Source organism: Mesoplodon mirus, assembly GCF_964341445.2.
Source record: "Mesoplodon mirus genome assembly, chromosome: 7".
Classification (NCBI taxonomy): domain Eukaryota; kingdom Metazoa; phylum Chordata; class Mammalia; order Artiodactyla; family Ziphiidae; genus Mesoplodon; species Mesoplodon mirus.
Window position 1 is genome coordinate 99,982,666 of NC_138983.1, and position 18,501 is coordinate 100,001,166.

The 18,501-nt window shown below is 46.9% G+C and overlaps 1 protein-coding gene across 1 annotated transcript in view; it reads left to right on the plus strand.

Annotated features, from left to right (window-relative positions):
* The window catches only part of LOC309808905 (uncharacterized protein), a gene marked incomplete at its 3' end in the record, with an annotated part of 163,168 nt that extends 146,458 nt beyond the window's left edge, over window positions 1-16,710 (plus strand). Inside the window, exons 5-7 of the mRNA XM_082629475.1 lie at window positions 10,442-10,565; window positions 14,228-14,358; window positions 16,612-16,710. Coding sequence (XP_082485601.1) covers window positions 10,442-10,565; window positions 14,228-14,358; window positions 16,612-16,710 — 354 coding nt within the window. The remainder of the gene's footprint in view (window positions 1-10,441; window positions 10,566-14,227; window positions 14,359-16,611) is intronic.
* Window positions 16,711-18,501: the final 1,791 nt, after the last annotated feature.

Here is an 18,501-nt window from a genome sequence, read left to right on the forward strand (position 1 = left end):
GATCTTCTGGATCCTCTATCTAATTATGATCCAGGAGACATTTTCCCTTGTTGCTTCCTCCTGTACCTAGAATCACACTATTACAATGATTTCATGTTATAAATGTGGTCTATTTCCTCAAGATGTTTAGCCATTGAAGTATTGTTGGAGGCCTGGTTCCATACTGGGTACTGTAAGAGACACCAATCTTATAGAGTAGACAGGATATAAGTAATGCAGCTAGTAACGTTAACAAAGACACAGTACAGCAGGGAGACACAAAGAGCAAACAATCTGGAAACAAAGAACAATGATCAGTATAACTACTTGTAATCCAATTGCAATAGCGAGCGACCAGAGGTACCCTAACTGATTTAGTGAGCCATCCGCTGTTTCAGTGTACCAGCGGTGCGGACTTAGACGTGCATGGCTTAATCTTTGAGGCAAGCATATGCTACTGGCAGGATCACCCAGGTAGAGGGAAAAAGATAAATGTTTCAGTTCTGCTTACAAGGGTATAATTTAACAAATGACTGTAAATCATAATGAGTTTAAGGGGAGCGTTTTGCTTACACCTGGAAAACACAGATTGAAAACAGTCATTTTTCAGATAGAAACCATAAAAATTATAACCATAATTATAACCAAAATTATAACCAAAATTATAACCCTTTTACCCAGGCATGTGCAACTAATCGTTTTTGTTAACAGCTTTATGAAGCCATCAGGTTTCCCATTAGAATTCTTCAAGTTCTTACCCAGTTCACCTTTATGGTTTGAAAATCAGAAACTTGTATTTATCCAAAGGTCCTTTCTATAAACCTTCTTGAAGAGGAAGCATTTTTGCAAAGGCATCAGAGTGAAACCATGACTGTGTATAATGGTGAAAGACTTAAGAAGGCATGTGTAAATCTGATTACAGTGCAATTGAGAAAGTAACGTGGTTACTGCGGTGACATGCAACACTTTCAGCTAATAAAGAGAATTCTGACTGGTAACATTTTACCAGGACATAACAAATTTTAGGAACTCCATATAATCTGTAGAATACCTGTGTCATTTGGCATACAATAGAACCTAAGAAGATTTATTGCTTATTTGACAACCCTTCCCGTGTCATTCAACCTAATTAGTTAATATCTCTCTTTGGGGTGTTTCAGGGGCCCTTTGAAGCACCCCAAAGTTAGCTAGAGGTCAAAGGAACTTCATTATAATTTGAGTTGGGAAGTTTTGTCAAAAAAATAAGAAAAGGGTTTAAAACAGTCAGATAGGATCCCATGTCACTGTGAAACAATAGTTATTCACTTAGCCAAAGTAACAATAAAAGATTTCAAAGGCAAGTACAGAACAGATCTCTTAAAAGGTAGAAAAACTTAAAATCTGGTATCAAAGGCAGTCCAAAATCTTAAGAAACCTTGTCTTCTTAACAGAGAGAAAAGCGAAATTCAAGTTGTGCACCAGCTTACTTTTAAAATGTATTTACCCAATTAAACTTATTTTAAACTTAGTCCTGACCACGTACAGAACTCTTTTTTTCAGGGTCCACTTTCCATAAACCTTCTGTCACTTACTTTAGCACAATTCTGACTTTCAAGTGGTCAAATATCTGGAGAGATTAATTTTAGATAGACCTTCCTATAAGTATTTTAAAAAGTTCACCTAAAGCTCTTACCTCATTTGCATTTTCTTTCCTTAAAAGTTTCTTCACATCAAGTTATTTCCTTGCTGACAAATTTGCAACAGATATAACAAGATTTTATTTAGCTTATATTAAACCTAGGCACAATAAAAGTATTATACTTAATGTTGATGACTCTAACAGCATGTCTATATTAATTAGATCAACAAATGAACGTTAATACCAGGTCTTAATTAATACTGAATATTTCCCAGTTCACATGAACCTGAAGCTCATGTAGCTCAGTTTCTCTTGTATTTAGAATAGTTTGGTGTGTAAGTGCTTACTTTTCTTTAAGCCAATTAAATAGAGCTCATCCACAAATCAACCTCAGCAATGTTATCCAAAGACAAAGACACATACAAGGACACAAACATACAGAGACGTCATGGTTGTCATTTCAGAATTTCAGCACTGAGTCAGGTACAGCCATGTGAAGCCCATCAGTTTACAAAAAGAGGTTGGATTCAAATTAGGTTTCTGGCAGATGGAACAAATCCAACTCACTTGTCTAGATGGCTGAATTTTTACAGAAAAGACACTTAGGTTTTTTATTTATCCTTGATAAGTCAGTTTCTAAATTACTTTACCCTCTTTCAAAAGGGTGCATTTTAGAAAGATGGCAGAGATGAGAGTTCCTGAGAAGACCAGAAAGGACATTTGCATCTCAAAGATACAGGCAAGTTTTTCCTAGGATGACTTTGTTTCCCCTTTGTTTAATATTTACAAGCCTCTTAAGATAAACGGAGGGTTTGGGGAGTGGTATCTATTGGAGAGTCAATCAACTCGTTCCCCACTGTCAAAGTTCCCCGGGGCTCCTGTGGGGAAATTAGAATCGGACGCCTCAAGGCCAAGGGAGTCCCCTGGCCTCTTATAGGATGTCCGCACAAGGGAACTTGCCCTGCTGTGGATGTGGCTCCCAGTCCAAATTGGGTGGCTTGTGGAGTCTTAGATGGTGATACTAAATCAGGCTCCTGTCCCCTGGGGGTTAACACAGAAACTTCTATTTGATCCCCGTGGGTAGGGGAAACAGGAGGTGGTGAATATGATGGCGGCATGGGGGGAGGGTGGGCAGGTGGAACAACTGCGGGTGCAGCTTGCTGTTTTGCAAAACACTTCTAACTGCGAGATCCTATAAAAATTGAGTGAGCCATTTAGGGGCTACCGCCCTTGTGATCCTATATTTTGGGTCCACACCCTATTACAATAGTATACATGTCTTTCTTAGTCATAGGCTCAGGGCTATGTTACACCCATTTATCTACTATAGGCCCCACCCAAAGGGCTCTCCTTCAGGGTTGATGGAGTATTTCCCATTTTGTACACCCAAACGCAAAAGACGCAAACAAATTCTGGCATCAGTGCACACAAAACCAAGACCAAAACCAAGGAACCAGTTCCCAAATCGGTTCTGAGGGGGTGTAGTGGTGTAGAGAGCAGCCGTCTGGTGCAGAAGCCCACAGGCAGCTAGGAGGAGCTGTGTTAGTCCAAAGGGTCCGGGACACATAGTCCATTCTCAGCCCAGAAGGAGCAGCCAGGGGGAACCAGTGAGAGGGCTTGACTAATTGAGCTTTGTGCCTGCTATAAAGCTTATTGTTTAGCTCTTGGCCAGTAAACTATGGAGGGTTTGTACGTGGCTGCATAAATGGGTCTAAGAATGATGGACAAGTGTGGTATTCGTTGCCTCCAAAGTGTGGAGAGACCTAAGTAAGATGTGTTGGGCTTGCTATAGTGTGTTGGGGGGCTGAATAGTTAACAGCTGAGGTTTAGCTGCAAAAGGAATTTCCTGGCTTTTAGAGGATCAGTTAATGCCCAGAAATTTTTTTTTTTTTTTTTTTTTTTTTTTTTTTTTTTGCTGTACGCGGGCCTCTCACTGTTGTGGCCTCTCCCCCTGCGGAGCACAGGCTCCGGACGCACAGGCTCAGCGGCCATGGCTCACGGGCCCAGCCGCTCCGCGGCATATGGGATCCTCCCAGACCGGGGCACGAACCTGTATCCCCTGCATCGGCAGGCGGACTCTCAACCACTGCGCCACCAGGGAGGCCCTCAGAAATTTAATAGTTGTAGACAGCCCTTGAATTTTATGTGGGGCAATAAATAGCATACCTGTATGTTATAGATGGGTCACCAACCATATTAGGGCCTTGTGCACCAGTCTCCTGAGGGGCTCTGGATTAGAACCTCAGTATAGTGCCAGACGGTGCAAGGGGACCCCAGGTCTTCTCAGCAAAGACTGTGGGCAATAGCTGGGCTGTTAAGCTAGCCAGTAGGCAGACAGGTTAAAACATACTGGGTGCCTTCTGAAGTAAAAGTAGACTGCAGCTGGGACTCCTTAATAACTGGTACTGAATAGAACATAATAGCTAGATTGTCACAGCAAAGTAATTCCCTGGAGCCCTTTGGATATCCTTAATGAACTGGACAGTGTTGGAAATGGGAGCCTTAATAGTGGGGATCAGCACTTATATTTCAGTAGTTGATTATAAGTCACCACTCATTAATAGCAGGCTTTAATAGCAGCCAAATGGGGAAATTGAAAAGGAGAAATGGTGTGTTTAATGACTTCTTCTTTTCCTAAAATCTGAATTATGGGCTGCAATCCCACAGCCCCCTGTCATACATGTTATTGGGAGATATTTACTGTCTTAGGTGGCAGTCTTATGGGCTCCCAGTTTCAGCTTCCACCAGGAAGGCCAGGAATTTGGGTTTGTTCCAAATGGCATTGCAGTACATCAAGGCATCCATAGCTGTAATGGGAAAGGGTAGGGCCAAAGGGGCTACCACCACTAAAAGATTTTTAATAAAGATTGTTTCAATAGTGACATTCAATGGAAGTTGAATGCTTTCTACTCCCCTGACTACTATGCCTTGTAATCTAAAGTGTGGCCCTTGCTTATAATTGGAGGGGTTCCCAGGAGGCACTGTAATTTGAGCTCCCGTGGTCAATGAGAGCCATAAGAAAATTTGTTTATGTGTGTCCCAAGGAAAATTAGAGAAGTATATGGGCAAGTGTCCCAGAGGAGGGCCACGCTCCAGGGATCTGCCAGGTCCCTAAGGCAGAGGCGTTGGCAGAGGTCAGGGTAGAGGATTCGGAGAGGTGACAGCTACCCATCACTCCAGTCTCCTGAAGAGTCTGCAGCGCCTGAGCAAAAATTTCTAACTTGTGCTTGGGCGGTCTCAAGTTGACATCATTAGGGACCCCCGATCTCCAGAGCTGCCAATACAGGGAGGTCTGTTAGTCATCTCATGAAGGATGGAGCTGTGTGATGGCACCACCCCTTGGTGGAGATCAGTAAGGGTCCCAGAAGTCCCTATATCCCCTAAGGGTCCTCTGCTGGGTTCCTGGCCAATGGGGCAGCGGGGCCCATGTGCCTTTACTGGGAAGCGAGATTTGGGGCTTCCGAAAAATTATCTTTTTCATATCCAGATACAACATGGATGCAGCCCCACGCCTGTTGGACTGTATCTGCCGTTTCTTTGAATCGTAACCGCGTGGCTTTAGAATTAGGGAGAGCACCCTTCTCGCCCTTCCCTTGGACAAATGTTTTCTAGAAAAATTTGCCTTTCAACCATGGTATAGTTACATGTCTCTGTTTCTTGTTCATGCTGGTCATCTGATGTTTTGGTGCAATGGATGGTGACAGGGAGCACCTGGAATGGAGTTTCCTCTTCCTGACTCCTATGCTGCCACTTCCTGTTTAGGGTGTCCCAGTCAGCCTGGGTGGGGTCAAGGGATGATTTGCAACAGCAGCAAGAAATGCAGCAACATAGGAGGCACTTACCTCAGCGGCATTTGCCCGTTCAGGGTACCGTGATGCCCCTGGTACAGCTGCCTCTATCATCGGTTAGGGCTGTGTGGGGAACTCTTGGATGTATGTTTAGGGCATAGGGTGGTTTGGGGTAATAGTAAAGCTGTGTAGAGACTGTGTATGTGTGATCTGGGGAGAGATGAGGGGCGTGAGTGCCTTTTGTGAGTGTACGGTTGGTGTAGCATGGTGTGGCTGGGTGGTGGGCTGCTTCTGGGTGTTTTGAGGCTATGTGTGCAGGCATTTGAGAAGAGGTAGGGGTGTGCATTTTAATGCTTTGTGTGTTGGATCTGTGTGTATGCAGAGTGCAGGGGTTATACACATGCTCATCCTGTAGGGTAAGAGTCCAGGGAGTGTACTTTTGATGTGGAGGAATTTGCAGAGATTGGGGTTGTCAGTGTAAATTGGGGCTGCTAGCTGTGTGTGTATAATCAGGGGATGTGACAGAGGCTGTTTATAGTATCTCAAGAGGGAGATGGGTGTATGTTTGTATTGGGGGTGTGAGGTCATGATGTGTTCTGGGGGGAGTATATAGGAGAAGGTTGGAAACATTGTGTCTCTCTAATGGTATTTTGTGTTTGTCTCAGCTTCTGAGGCATTGTACATACGTGGATGTTGACAGCTGTGTGCGGACTGTATGTGTTCTATTTGGATTTGGGGGGTTGTGTCTTCTATTAAGAAGTATGTGAGTTTGGTTTGAATATATTTGGCTCTTGTTGAAGGGTTTGTGTGTTTGCATTGAGGGGTTATATGGGGTTGGGTGGATTTTTGTGGGGTATGAGGATTTAGGTGTTTGATTACCAGGGGCCGTTGGGGGTGTGTTTTTGTATTCAAGACTGGCTGTGGTTTTATTGGAGTTTGTAGTGCATGTATATTGGAGCAGGAGGGTTCTGGGCACACAGTCAGGCATTTGCTTATAAGTAGGGAGTTTGTGTGTTTGAGGATGTTTGGAGCTCTGTGGGGCTCTGTGATGGTGGCACAGGTGACTGTGGGCAGGTGGAGTGTGTGTTGGGCTGGAAGGGAAACTCGAGGGCCTGTTGGGGACTGTGAGGCACCCATGTGAACTCCCACGTGGACTGACCTTTGTTCCTTCTGATCTTCTATAGCTTGTCCGCATCCTGATCTTCTGTGGCATCTACTCCCCTGGAGTGGTCAGCGATACTCTGCTCATTCTTAGCCAGATGAGTCAGGAAATGTCACTTCCTCTGGCAGCTGGATGTGCCTCTTGCAAGTGAGTGGTCCTGGAGTCCAGGGTGCAGGACTGGTGGACAGATGCAGAGTGAAGCTGATTCCCCCATGAGCCCTCTCCTCAGTGAGGTGGCCAGGAGGTCAGGGCTGTATCTCCGGAAGGTCAGACCTGGCCAGTCCTCTCTAGAATGTGCTGGAGAGGCCAACTCGTTGAACGCACCCTGCCAGGAGATAAACAGACCCTGAGGACAATTCCTAAGGGAGAAGTCTATACCTACCCATCTTCCACTTTCTCCTTTGGATGGCCTCTACCACAAGGTAAAAGCTAAGCCCCCTCACACGGCCTTTCTTGGCCTGGTCTTACTGAGCGGCCAGTCTCTCCCCACATCCTGGCTCACTATGGGCCCTCTGGTGATACCAGCAAGAGGGCTCCCTGCATGTCAGTTCTCACCTCCTTCCCTTGGCCCACGCTGCCCTTGCTGTTTTTCCTGCTCTTACTCTCCCAAGGCTGTTATGTTAAGTCACCCTGTCCAGGTGGGAAGGATCCACTGAAAATGCACATTTGAGTAATTACTGCATCACCTGAGTCTCTAGCATGTCCCAGGCACTATGACGCTTGCCAAATCCCTAAAAACCCCACAAAGCGGATATGCTATTAGTTGCACTTTGCAGGTGATGAAGCTGAGGTTCAGAGGTGAGCAACCATGACCAAGTACCCTGTATGTACCAGAATATCAATCAGACTGGTCAACGTATCCAATAAAGCCAAACATTAGTCTGATCAGTACGCCTAGATGCAAGGCTGTAAAGGCGCAAACTATGTCCCAGCACGAGAAAGAGCAGTGCCAAGTACCCCAGCAAAGAAGCAGTGTTCATATCTTGCTTTCTTAATCGAAATAACTGCACATCAACCCACAATTTCCTACTCTGTTAATAGGAGAAAAATACCAATGTGCGTTGTCCTGTAAAACTACCTTAAAAGAATATGTATGATCCCGAGTGCTTTAGTAATGACCCCAAATCACCATCATGAAGTTGGGATACTTCTTAAAACACTGCAAGTCTTACACACTGGCATATAGAATCTGTAAAGTCAGTTCTTTGGGTAATGATGGTAGATAGAAGTGGCCCAGAAGGACGGAAGACAGAAAATAGAGCAGAAACTATTTGTCCAGAGGTGACAATGGGTCATAGCCAAGGTTCAAGCATTACGAGGGAGGTGGTGAAAATAGTAATGGGCATAGAGTGTAATAAGTCAAGGATATCTAATGTAGTTGTGGCTCGCAGGCTCAAGAACGCAGGCTCAGTAGTTGTGGGGCACGGGCTTAGTTGCTCCGCGGCATGTGGGATCTTCCTGGACCAGGGCTCGAGCCTGTGTCCCCTGCATTGGCAGGCGGATTCTTAACCACTGCACCACCAGGGAAGCCCCTCATTTACTCTTAATGCTTCCCCCTGTTGAGGACAAACAGGAGGAAAAAAGAAAGGGCAGGGCTTCCTTGGTGGCGGTGGTTGAGAGTCTGCCTGCCAGTGCAGGGGACACGGGTTCGTGCTCCGGTCCGGGAGGATCCCACATGCCACCGAGCGGCTGGGCCCGTGAGCCATGGCTGCTGAGCCTGTGCGTCCAGAGCCTGTGCTCCGCAGCAGTAGAGGCCGCAACAGTGAGAGACCCACGTACCGAAAAGAAAAGAAGAAAAAAAGGCAATAGCAAGGTTCCAAATGAGCTGAGAATTGACCTTCTAAAAGGGCTCTCAATCTGGCCTCTGGTAGATGTCTGTCGGGGTTTCTGCCCAGCCTAGACCTTCCTCAGGAGAGAAGACGTTTAGGGCTTACAGTGGGCTGACTGGTGGCCCCAAAGATCTCAGGCTCTAATCCCTGGGACCTGAGAATGTTACCTTACAAGGTAAAGTTTTGCGGATATAAGGATTTTGAGTTGAGACTATCCTCGCCCTAAGTGCCATCTGTAAGTGTACTTATAAGTGAGAGACAGGAGGAGATTATATACAAAGAAGAGGCGGAGGCAGTGACCACAGAGGCAGGACTAGAGTGCTGCACGTACAAGTCAAGGGATGCCAGCAGCTTCTGTGGTTAGAGTCTTTTGAACTCCTTGGCTTTTCAGCTCCTAGGCTGTAAGATTTGAATCCGCAAATGCCCCAAGGAGAAAAGCTGCACCAAATGTCAAGCTTGCGTCTGTGTTTCCCTTCTCTCCAGAACTTGGCCCACATGTCTTGGTGTCTCTCTAACATTCAGATGCCAGAGAACAGATGTTTTCTTACTTTATCCAGGTTTCTAAAATTTCTTTAGACTTCACCTGATCTTATGTTATTATTGAACTACCATCTCAATTACCCCTAGGAAGAAAATTTACAATGTTTAGAGAAAATGGAACCCTGGTACAGTGTTGGTAGGAATGTAAACTGGCACAGCCACTGTGGAAAACAGTATGGAGGGTTCTCAGAAAACTAAAAATAGAACTACCATATGACCTCGAAACTCAACTCCTGGGTATAAATCCGAAAAAAACAAAAACACGTGTTTTCAAAAACATGTATTTGAAAAGATACATGCACCCCAATGTTCAGAGCATCATTATTTGCAATTACCAAGATATGGAAGCAACCTAAGTGTCATCAAGAGATGAATGGATAGGGGCTTCCCTGGTGGCGCAGTGGTTGAGAGTCCGCCTGCCGATGCAGGGGACACGGGTTCGGGCCCCGGTCCGGGAAGATCCCACATGCCGCGGAGCGGCTCTGCCCGTGAGCCATGGCCACTGAGCATGCCCGTCCGAAGCCTGTGCTCCGCAATGGGAGAGGCCACAACTGTGAGAGGCCCGCGTACCGCAAAAAAACCACACAAAAACCCCAAAACAAAACTAAAAAACACCCCGTGGGTAGTCAGAGGAGAGGACCGTCATAGCTCATCCCCCTGTGCCGTGTGCCAGGCATGATCTGAGCACCTGTACACATGTTAACTTATTAAAATACTGCTAACAATCCTATCAGGTTGGGACTACCATCACCCCGCGTACAGACTGAACAAAAGGAAACAGAATATGGTGTCCTCCTTGTGTTCACAAAGCCCGTTAACTGGCAGAGGCAGGACTTGAAGGCCACAGTCCGGCTCCCGAGTCCATGCCATGCTTTACAGCCTCCAACTTCTCACGCTCATTCCTAGAGCCACCTGGGAAGGAGGAACCAGGCAACTAAAGACTGGGTTTGAATCAGACTCCACGTCTGACCAGCCGCGTGATCCCGAGCAGGGGGCCTCGCCTCTCTGAGTCTCAACCTGGCTCCCTTGCAAAATGGGCACATTAATGGGAACGTCAGCCTTCAGCAACGCTGTGACGAGTATCAGTGTAGCATGTGTGAACGGGCTTTGTAAACTCTGGAGTGTTCTGTGAGGTATAAACTACCCTCTATTCTCATTAGAGGGAATTCATTTCATAACCTGCTCCCGGCTCTTGAACTTTGCTGTGCATCCAGTCAGTGCTGGATGATCTGGAACCAACAGCTGGTCTATTTATGGCTGAAAACCCACAGGTCATAGGAAGACAGCAGCACCCGAGCCCCTGGGTGGCCACAAAGATAAGGTCTGTGTCTCGAGGACCGATGACATGGTGGTCACTGAAGGAACAGGCCCCCTCCTGCCCCTTCCACTAGTGACAACTGAAAACCTTGGTTTCCCCAACACCCCGATCCAAGATCAACCCGACTCTGCCCAATGTTGGAGAAGTACCGGCGTGTCCTGCAGGCCTGACTGGCCCCCTCTGACTGTGTGTTGCCTCCTTCCACAGATCAGTGCCCTACAGCAAGGCTACAACCAGGTGCTGTGCCAGACCCTGTCTGAGAGAAACTTAGAAATCACCTCCCTGAAGCACGAGGCCGAGAACTTAAGGAGGGAGGCCGCCATCACGTCAGGTGAGGCCCTTCTGCATTCAGGCCCCAGAGCTTCTGCCCTCCCCCTGCAGACATCACCAGTCAACCAGCGCACCTGTGCCCGTGACCTGGGTGCAGCCTCAGGGATCACCCGTGTCGGTGCATTAGAGTTCTCCCTCAGTGGAGGTTTCTTGCCACCCAGTTCCGAGGGCAGGGCCTGGTAAATATTTGAGAGAATGGTATCTCTTGGCTACAAGGTCTCCTGAGCACTGGCCCCACCAGGGAGAACACAGGTCGCCTTGTGGCTTGGGTGGTTCCACAAAGCAGCCTGAGTGCAAACTAGAGCGTGGACAAACTGGGGTCACTCCTTTAAGGCACCCATGGTCTCACCCATTTCAGCCGAGTGCACTTGGGCCCAAGGGAAACCATTTTCTAATTTGATCAGAGGTGGTTCCCTGATAAAGGGCTTGGGTTGGGAGAGGGGCAGCCAACGCACAGCTGTGGCTGAGCTTTGATTCCCTGGATTCCTTCATTGCTTCCACATGTTTCTTGAGCTCCTACTAGGTGTCAGGCCCCGTTCCAGGCTCCGGGGAGGGAGAGCCAAGCAAGACAGTCAGATTCCTGTACTCACAGATTTGGGAGGGGTTGACAGACAATAAAAGTAAACGGATGAATAAACAAGCCCACTTCAGAGAGCAGTGCTGCTGTGGAGAAAATAAACTGTGTGTCGTGGTGGCCAGCGCTTCAAGGGGGGAGGCCAAGGGAGACCAGCTTAGTGGGTGTGCAACCATGGAACTCAGGTGGGACTTGAACCCGTGGGCTGGGACTCGAACCCACTCAGAACCCACTATCTTTTAATCGAGATCACGCATCTGGTCTCGGGACTTAATAAAGCTCAGGTTCTTTATGTCTCATGCAGAAAGAATTCAGTGAGAGACAGTAAGAAGTGGATTTCTTTAGAGAGAAACACACTCCACAGACAGAGTGTGGGCCATCTCAGAAGGCTAGAGACCCCCAAATATGGGGCAGTTAGTTTTTATGGGCTGGGTAATTTTATAGGCTAATGAGTGGGAGGATTGGGACAACTCTAATATTTTGGGGAAGGGGCGGGGATTTCCAGGAATTGGGCCACCACCCACTTTTTTTTTTTTTTTTCCTGTATGCGGGCCTCTCACAGTTGTGGCCTCTCCCATTGCGGAGCACAGGCTCCGGACGTGCAGGCTCAGCGGCCATGGCTCACTGGCCCAGCCGCTCCACGGCATGTGGGATCTTCCCGGACCGGGGCACAAACCCGTGTCCCCTGCATCGGCAGGCGGACTCTCAGCAACCGCACCACCAGGGAAGCCCCACCACCCTCTTTTTGACCTTTATGGTCAGCCTCCGAACTGTCCTGGTGCTGGTGCGTGTGTCATTTCGCTCATGTATTACAATGAGCCTGTAATGAGGCTCAAGTTCCCCTGGAAGCCGAATCTTACGCCCCCTTGGACCTAGCTGATTCTAACCACTTTATGTTGTATCCTCCAAGGCTATGTCCTTCTTTTAGAGAGGACGTGTTTCAGGTGGGCAAGGACAAGCCAAGGGCAAGCGAGCCTGCGTGGAGTGAACAGGGGATTGTGGGGCTGGGCAGGGTCGGGGGGGTCTGGGTTTTTATTCCAAGGGTGTTGGGAATCCAGTGGAGGTTTTTAAGCAGAAACTGACATGTCTAGAGACCTGAAGAGGATGGGGCCACTCACAGACAAGGGGAGAGAGAGAAGCAGGTGACAGGGAGGAGGCAGTGAGCCTCGGAGGGGCACATCACTCTGAAAGCAGCCAGTGCGTAGCAGGAAACATGCCCACAGCTGTAGAAGGCAGGCATAGCATTGAGTCGCACGTGAATCCCCATCTCTGTATGAATCTGTGCTTTTCTTCTGCCTCACTCTGCAACTTAATCACACCCACACCCACCCCCTGCTGCCCCCAGGTCTCTGCTTATGCTCCTCCCTCACTTGGGGTGTCCTCAGATATTTTCTGAGCACCTCCCCCAGGCTAGGTGCTGTTCTGGGCACCAGGAATGGAAGGATGAACTCGCTGGTCCTCACCTTCCTCCCGTATGTCGGCCAGTGAAACCTCATCCAAGCATCAAGCCTGTTTCAGATCCCACCTTCTCCGATCAGGGAGTCGTACAGGCCTGGGTTGGGATAACGCTTGAGATGGGCTGGACCCACTCAAAGTGTGGCAAGCCCCAGAGGGATTTCCAAGTAACTGAACTGTGTCCTGGAGGCAAAGCTCATTTTTAAAATGAAATTCTGGAGCATTTTGTGCTTTATTTCATAGACATTCTTGATTGATACCTACCACTAAAACTGGGCCTGATGTTCTTTCAAGAAAAGAACCGTAGGAGATAACCCAATACCACTGCATTTATGCACCCTTCTTCCCACTTTTATTCAAAATGATACTACAATGCAAGAGGGAAGAGATATGGGGAGATATGTATATGCATAACTGATTCACTTGGTTATAAAGCAGAAACTAAAACACCATTGTAAAGCAATTATACTCCAATAAAGATGTTAAAAAAATGATACTACAGTAATGGAGTAGTTATCTATTGCTGCATAACAAGTTACCCCAAAATGTAATGGATAAAACCCCAACCAATATTTATTATCTCCTCCAGTTTCTGTAGTTCAGGAATTTGAGGGGGGGGTGACTTAGTTCTCATGAGTTGCAGGCAAGATGTCGGCTGGGGCATCAGTCATGTCATCTAAAGCCTCGGGGGGAGCCGGAGGATCCCCCTTCAGAATGGCTGCTCATGTGGCTATTGGCTGGAGGCCTTAGTCCCTCAGCACACATGCTTCTCTCTAGGGCTGCTTGAGTGTCGTCACGACACAGCAGTTGGCTTCCCCCAGAGTGAGTGATTGGAGAGAGAGCAAAGAGGAGGCCACAGTGTCTTTTATGACCCAGCCTGAGAGGAAACAGTCCGTCATTTCCACAGTATCATATTGGTGACCCATGGCAGCCCTATTCACGGTGGGAGGGGCTACACAGGGCATGAATTCTAGGTGGTAGGGATCATTGGGGCCATTTTGGAAGCTGGCTGCTGAGAAAAATAATAGGCGCCATGTAACAAACATAATTTAGCCACTTTGTGTTCTTGGGGCATACCGTCTCATTTGACCCTTACAATAACTCTGTGTGGGACAGACAGTGGGAGGTGAAATAGCTTGTCCAAGACCACCAAGCTAATAAGTGGTAGAGAGGGGTCCAAACTCAGAGGACTGAGAAACCAACCACCCACCCCATCAATAGTGTCCAGCAGTGCCCTCTGCCAAACGCCCGTCTCCTGGCCTCTGGAGAAGAATTCCTGGACCTTCCCTGTGCTGGGCCTTTGTTCCCCAGGCCCATGGTGTGGCCTCTCCTCCCGGCTTTGCCTGGCCTGTGCCCACAAGAGGCCCCCAAAGGCTTCTCCTCTCGCTGATGCTGACCGCCCCTCATTCTCACTGAAGCCTCAAACCCTGTTCCGTGAACTTTGCTCTCATTCCCATTCCTGCTCTGGGACCCTTGCAAAAAGCCTCCCCATTTCTAGGCGGGCACCGGTGGTGGCCCAGGCTTGGAAGGTCTTGTCCGAACGTTGGCTGACAGCCATGGTGTTGCCAATAATCCTTCCTGCCTCTTCGACCTCCATGAGTCTTTTGTTTTGGTTTGGTTTGGTTCTTTTACAGAGATGGTGTCATCTTTGCAAAGAGACGTGTTAGTAAAGGATGGTCAAGTTCAACAACTACAACAGGAGGTGAATCAACTGAAAAGTGAGAACAAAGAAAAGGATCACCAGCTCGAAGCCCTCAGCTCCAGAGTGAGTGTCGGGTCATCAGCAAATTGTAGCTGCGAAAAGCAGACACAGTGGAGTCACATGACACACGGTGGTGAGATGAGGCCAGTGCCCAAGGACACAGGGAGGGTAGCTGCTGGGCAGGTGGCCAACTTCTCTGAAGCCTTTCAAAGGACAGTGTGTATGTGGCTCAGAATAAGCGTAATAGATTTTCAAATCCAGCAAACATTTTCTAACCCCTATTATAAATGAGTTTGTTTAATCCCAGCAACAAACACACCTATGAGCATATACTGCCATTGCAAAGTTTAACATTAAACAGAATACGATCTCCCTGTGAGCAAGGATGACCACACGGCTGCATCGTGGCCCCAGCACCGCTGGTTCTCATAACTGTCTTCAAAGCAGAACGTCTGAAGATCCAGATGCAAACACGCAGACGCTCATTTCTTCCTTAGACTTTAGTGTGTGGAATGTCTCTATGGAAGATGAACGTGGTAGGCAAGCAAAGAGCTTTTTACATGTAACTTTGACTATTTGCAAATCTTGCCTTCAATGCTAACTTTAGAATCCTGCCCCTATAGGATAAGATTTCTCAGTATTTGCATGATGTGCCTGTTTCTGTGAGTCAAGGTAAAACCTCAAAGCTTTCATCTCAGGTGGCAACTCAGAGATTCCCAGAGGCTACCCGATAGCTAGGTCTGCATGGGGGTGGGGTGAGAACAGATCTTGAGGTTCCAAGGAAAAGGCACAGTAAGTAATACCTGGTACGTAGTACCATACCCAGTTTGGAGCTGGTGAAAGGCACTGCATGAGCTTTGGGATCAGACAGACCAGGGTCCCATCCCAGAGCTTTCTTTTATTGTAACTTATTTGGCCTCCATTTCCCCATCTGTGAAATGGGGATGACAAAATCGTTTTCCAAGAAGTGGGAGGCTGGTTTTCGTTGTGCTCTTCTGCCTCTGCCCGAGGTCGGCTGCCTGGCCAAGCCCTCTGCATTCGTTTCCCCCAAGCAGAGTGTCTTCCCAGGCATGTGCTATAGCTGTTTAATGTGGTGTGTGTGTGTGTGTGTGTGTGTGTGTGTGTGTGTGTGTTGGTGATGGGAAGGGGATGCAGAGCTGGTGCTAAGTAGAAGGAGTCTGCAAAGACAGCACCTGCTTGGCTCTTCTACCTCCTGAAATGCATTTGGATGATTTATGTCCCCGTTTCCCCTTCCTCGTTGACCTTGGAATGAGGTCCCTTCTCCTCTAGACTGTGCTGGCCAATAGCACAAGGGTTCGTCACCACCAAGGGTACTGCTCTTGTGAACATTTGAGATGCCTTTTTTTTAATGACATACATCATGTGTGTTAATTTTAGAAAAATAAGTAGATGACATTGAGAAGAAAAATTAAAAAGAGAGGAGAGGAAATGCTACCTTGAGAAATCAGTGTTAATATGTTCATGTCTGTTTTTCCAGTCTTGTTTCTATATATTGCCTAGAAATCAATCAATCAATCATTTTATAGTTAATTTATACTATGCACATTTTTAAAATTTTTAAATACTTATTATTTTTCCATTCTAATAAATCAACGCTCTTATCATTCGTCTTAAAAGCTACATACTTTCTCCTGGATGTACCCAGTGTTATAAGTGGTCTGCTGTTCTAAACAACACTTGGGTTGTTTCCTCTTTTTTTTTTTTCTTCCACTGTTACTGACAATTCTGTGAAGAGCATCCTTGAAACTACAGATTTACTTATTTCTCCAGTCATTGTCCTTAAGGTACATTCCTAAAGTGGGAATTGCTGGGTCAAAATAAGGCACATCCATCCTTATGCCGTTAATGCCTGTTGCCAAGCCGCCCTCGGGCAAGACAGCTCCTTTTACCCCTCCACACCAGTCGGGGCAGTTGTGTCTTTGAGATGCAACCTGCACAAAAGCCCTAAGATGGACCCCAGCTCACTGGCTCGGCCCCCTCCACCCTCACCAGTCACAGTGTGAAAACATCCCAATTCCTGCACCCTAAGTACCCAGAGTCTACAAAGCTGGTTTTCCCCTGCAGTGAAGTTTGCTGGCTTTTGAAGAGGAATTTAGACGCTCTATTCCTCAGAACTCATGAGAGGCATGAACTGGGAACGACTGCAGGATCCCGTGCTCCCATCACACAAATGGTCTCGCCTCTCAGAATTCAGAGGTGTGATTGGGTTATACAGCAGGAAACACTCCTGGGCGTGAACACAGGTACTTGGGACCCCCAGCCAAGCCCCCGTGGCCTTGTCCTTTTTCTCCACAGTGCTCAGTGCTGAAAGAAGAGTTACAGAAGGAAGATGCCCAGAAGGAGAAGTGGGAAGCCCAAGAGAAAGAGTTAAAACTCTGCAAAACCGTGCGTTGAACCTCCTGACCCCTCGGTGTCCACTGAAAGCCTAGATTGTGGCCTTGAGGATTTTGGAGTGGTTCCTTGGCCCATTAGCTAGCAGAAGCTCTGGGGCTTTCTGGGTGTTTGTCTGTTAATGTAGTCTCCTAATTCTTTGATTTGCTGGCCTCAAAGAGATGGGTGAAAAGACCATGGAAAACACACTCTCCCCAGATTTTCTGGGCAGTTGGCTCAAGGCCCCTCATCAGGTTTCCCCTGGGGAAAGGGACGGGAGGTGGCCACCATATGCTGCTGGAAATTCACCGTGGTCCCTACCCCTGGACTTGTGATGCCCAGACTTTCATGATCCACTGTCACAAGTTTTATCACAGCCCTGAGCACTGCTATTAACACAACTCTTCTTGAAGTATTTTTACTTAAATACATTCAATTTTACAACAATTCATAAAAACGAAATAAAAAGCAAATGTATCACTGGCCTTCTATGGAAGGTGAACATAAAAATCAATACAATGAAAAAATGACCACTCAATGTAAATGTTCACCCCCTGTACCGGCCCGAACCCTCATGCACATCACCAGGCATACGTTTTCCATCCGTTGGGAAGGACGGTGCCTGGGACGGGGGCAGGAGACATGTGTTCTTCTCTCTGTCAGGAGCACACTTCTCTGCCTCAAATGAGAAAAAAGAAAAATGTCATTGTTCTTTTCTTCCAAACTGTGCCCATTGTGTCTTCCAAACAGCCCTTATTTAGATTGAACTCAAAAATATACCCGAAGGAAAGAGATTCTAATGAGTGGATAGGTATCTTGTACTGTTTAATCCAGGATCCATGCTGATCTTCAAAAGAAACTCAAATTTTCCCTCACCCAGCCCTTTCATTGCATCCGTTGAAAGAAAGTCTACTTTGCCTCAAAGATGTGGAATTGTCCCCCAAGGGAAGGAATGAAGCGAATCCCAGACTAGGTTTCTGCCTTAATGAACCGGATGAAATGAGTTGTGAAGTTGACTTCCCTGTTGTTGGAACTCTTTCAGCAAATCCATGACATGGAAAAAGAAATGAGGAAGCTCAGGGTGGAGCTGAAAAGGAGCAGTACCGAGCAGAGCCTGATCTCTATGACGCTGAGGGAAAAGAGCAAGGTATGGCAGGGACAGGTCGGCCTGGGAACCACTCTGGGGCAAGCACTCCACCTGCATCATCTCTTCATCCTCACAATGACCCCATGCGGTCTATACTGGTATTAACCCCACTTTACAGTTGGGAAAACTGAGGCTCACAGAGGTGGAGGAAGTTATCCAAGTTCACTTGCATAAAGTAGTTGTGGCAGAACTTGAATCCAGGTCTGCCTGACTCCAAAGCTCCTGTGTGTAACCACAACCCTAGACTGCCTTCATATCTTAATTGTGAAATTATCTAAGAAAGAATTGATCCATTAAACCAAGTTTGCCAATGATGTTGTTCCAACTTAAATTCTCATATTGATTTTTTTTTCTTTTTGTTCCATCATTGAGAATGTTTTTAAAAATCTCAACATGTTTGTCATTTGTGTGTTTCTTCTTTTAATATGAACGATGTTTGCTTTATATATTTTGAGGCTGTGTTACTAGGTGCATATAAATTTAGAATCCTAATACTTCCTGTAGAGCAAAACTTTAGATCATCATGAAATGTCCCTTTTCATCTCTACTAGTGTTTCTCCCTTAACGTCTCCTTTGTCATTTAGCTTCACCACTGGCTTTCTGTTTGTTAGAGTTTTCATGCCATATCTTTTTCATATGTTCTCTGTCAATTTTTGTCTTAAGGTTTA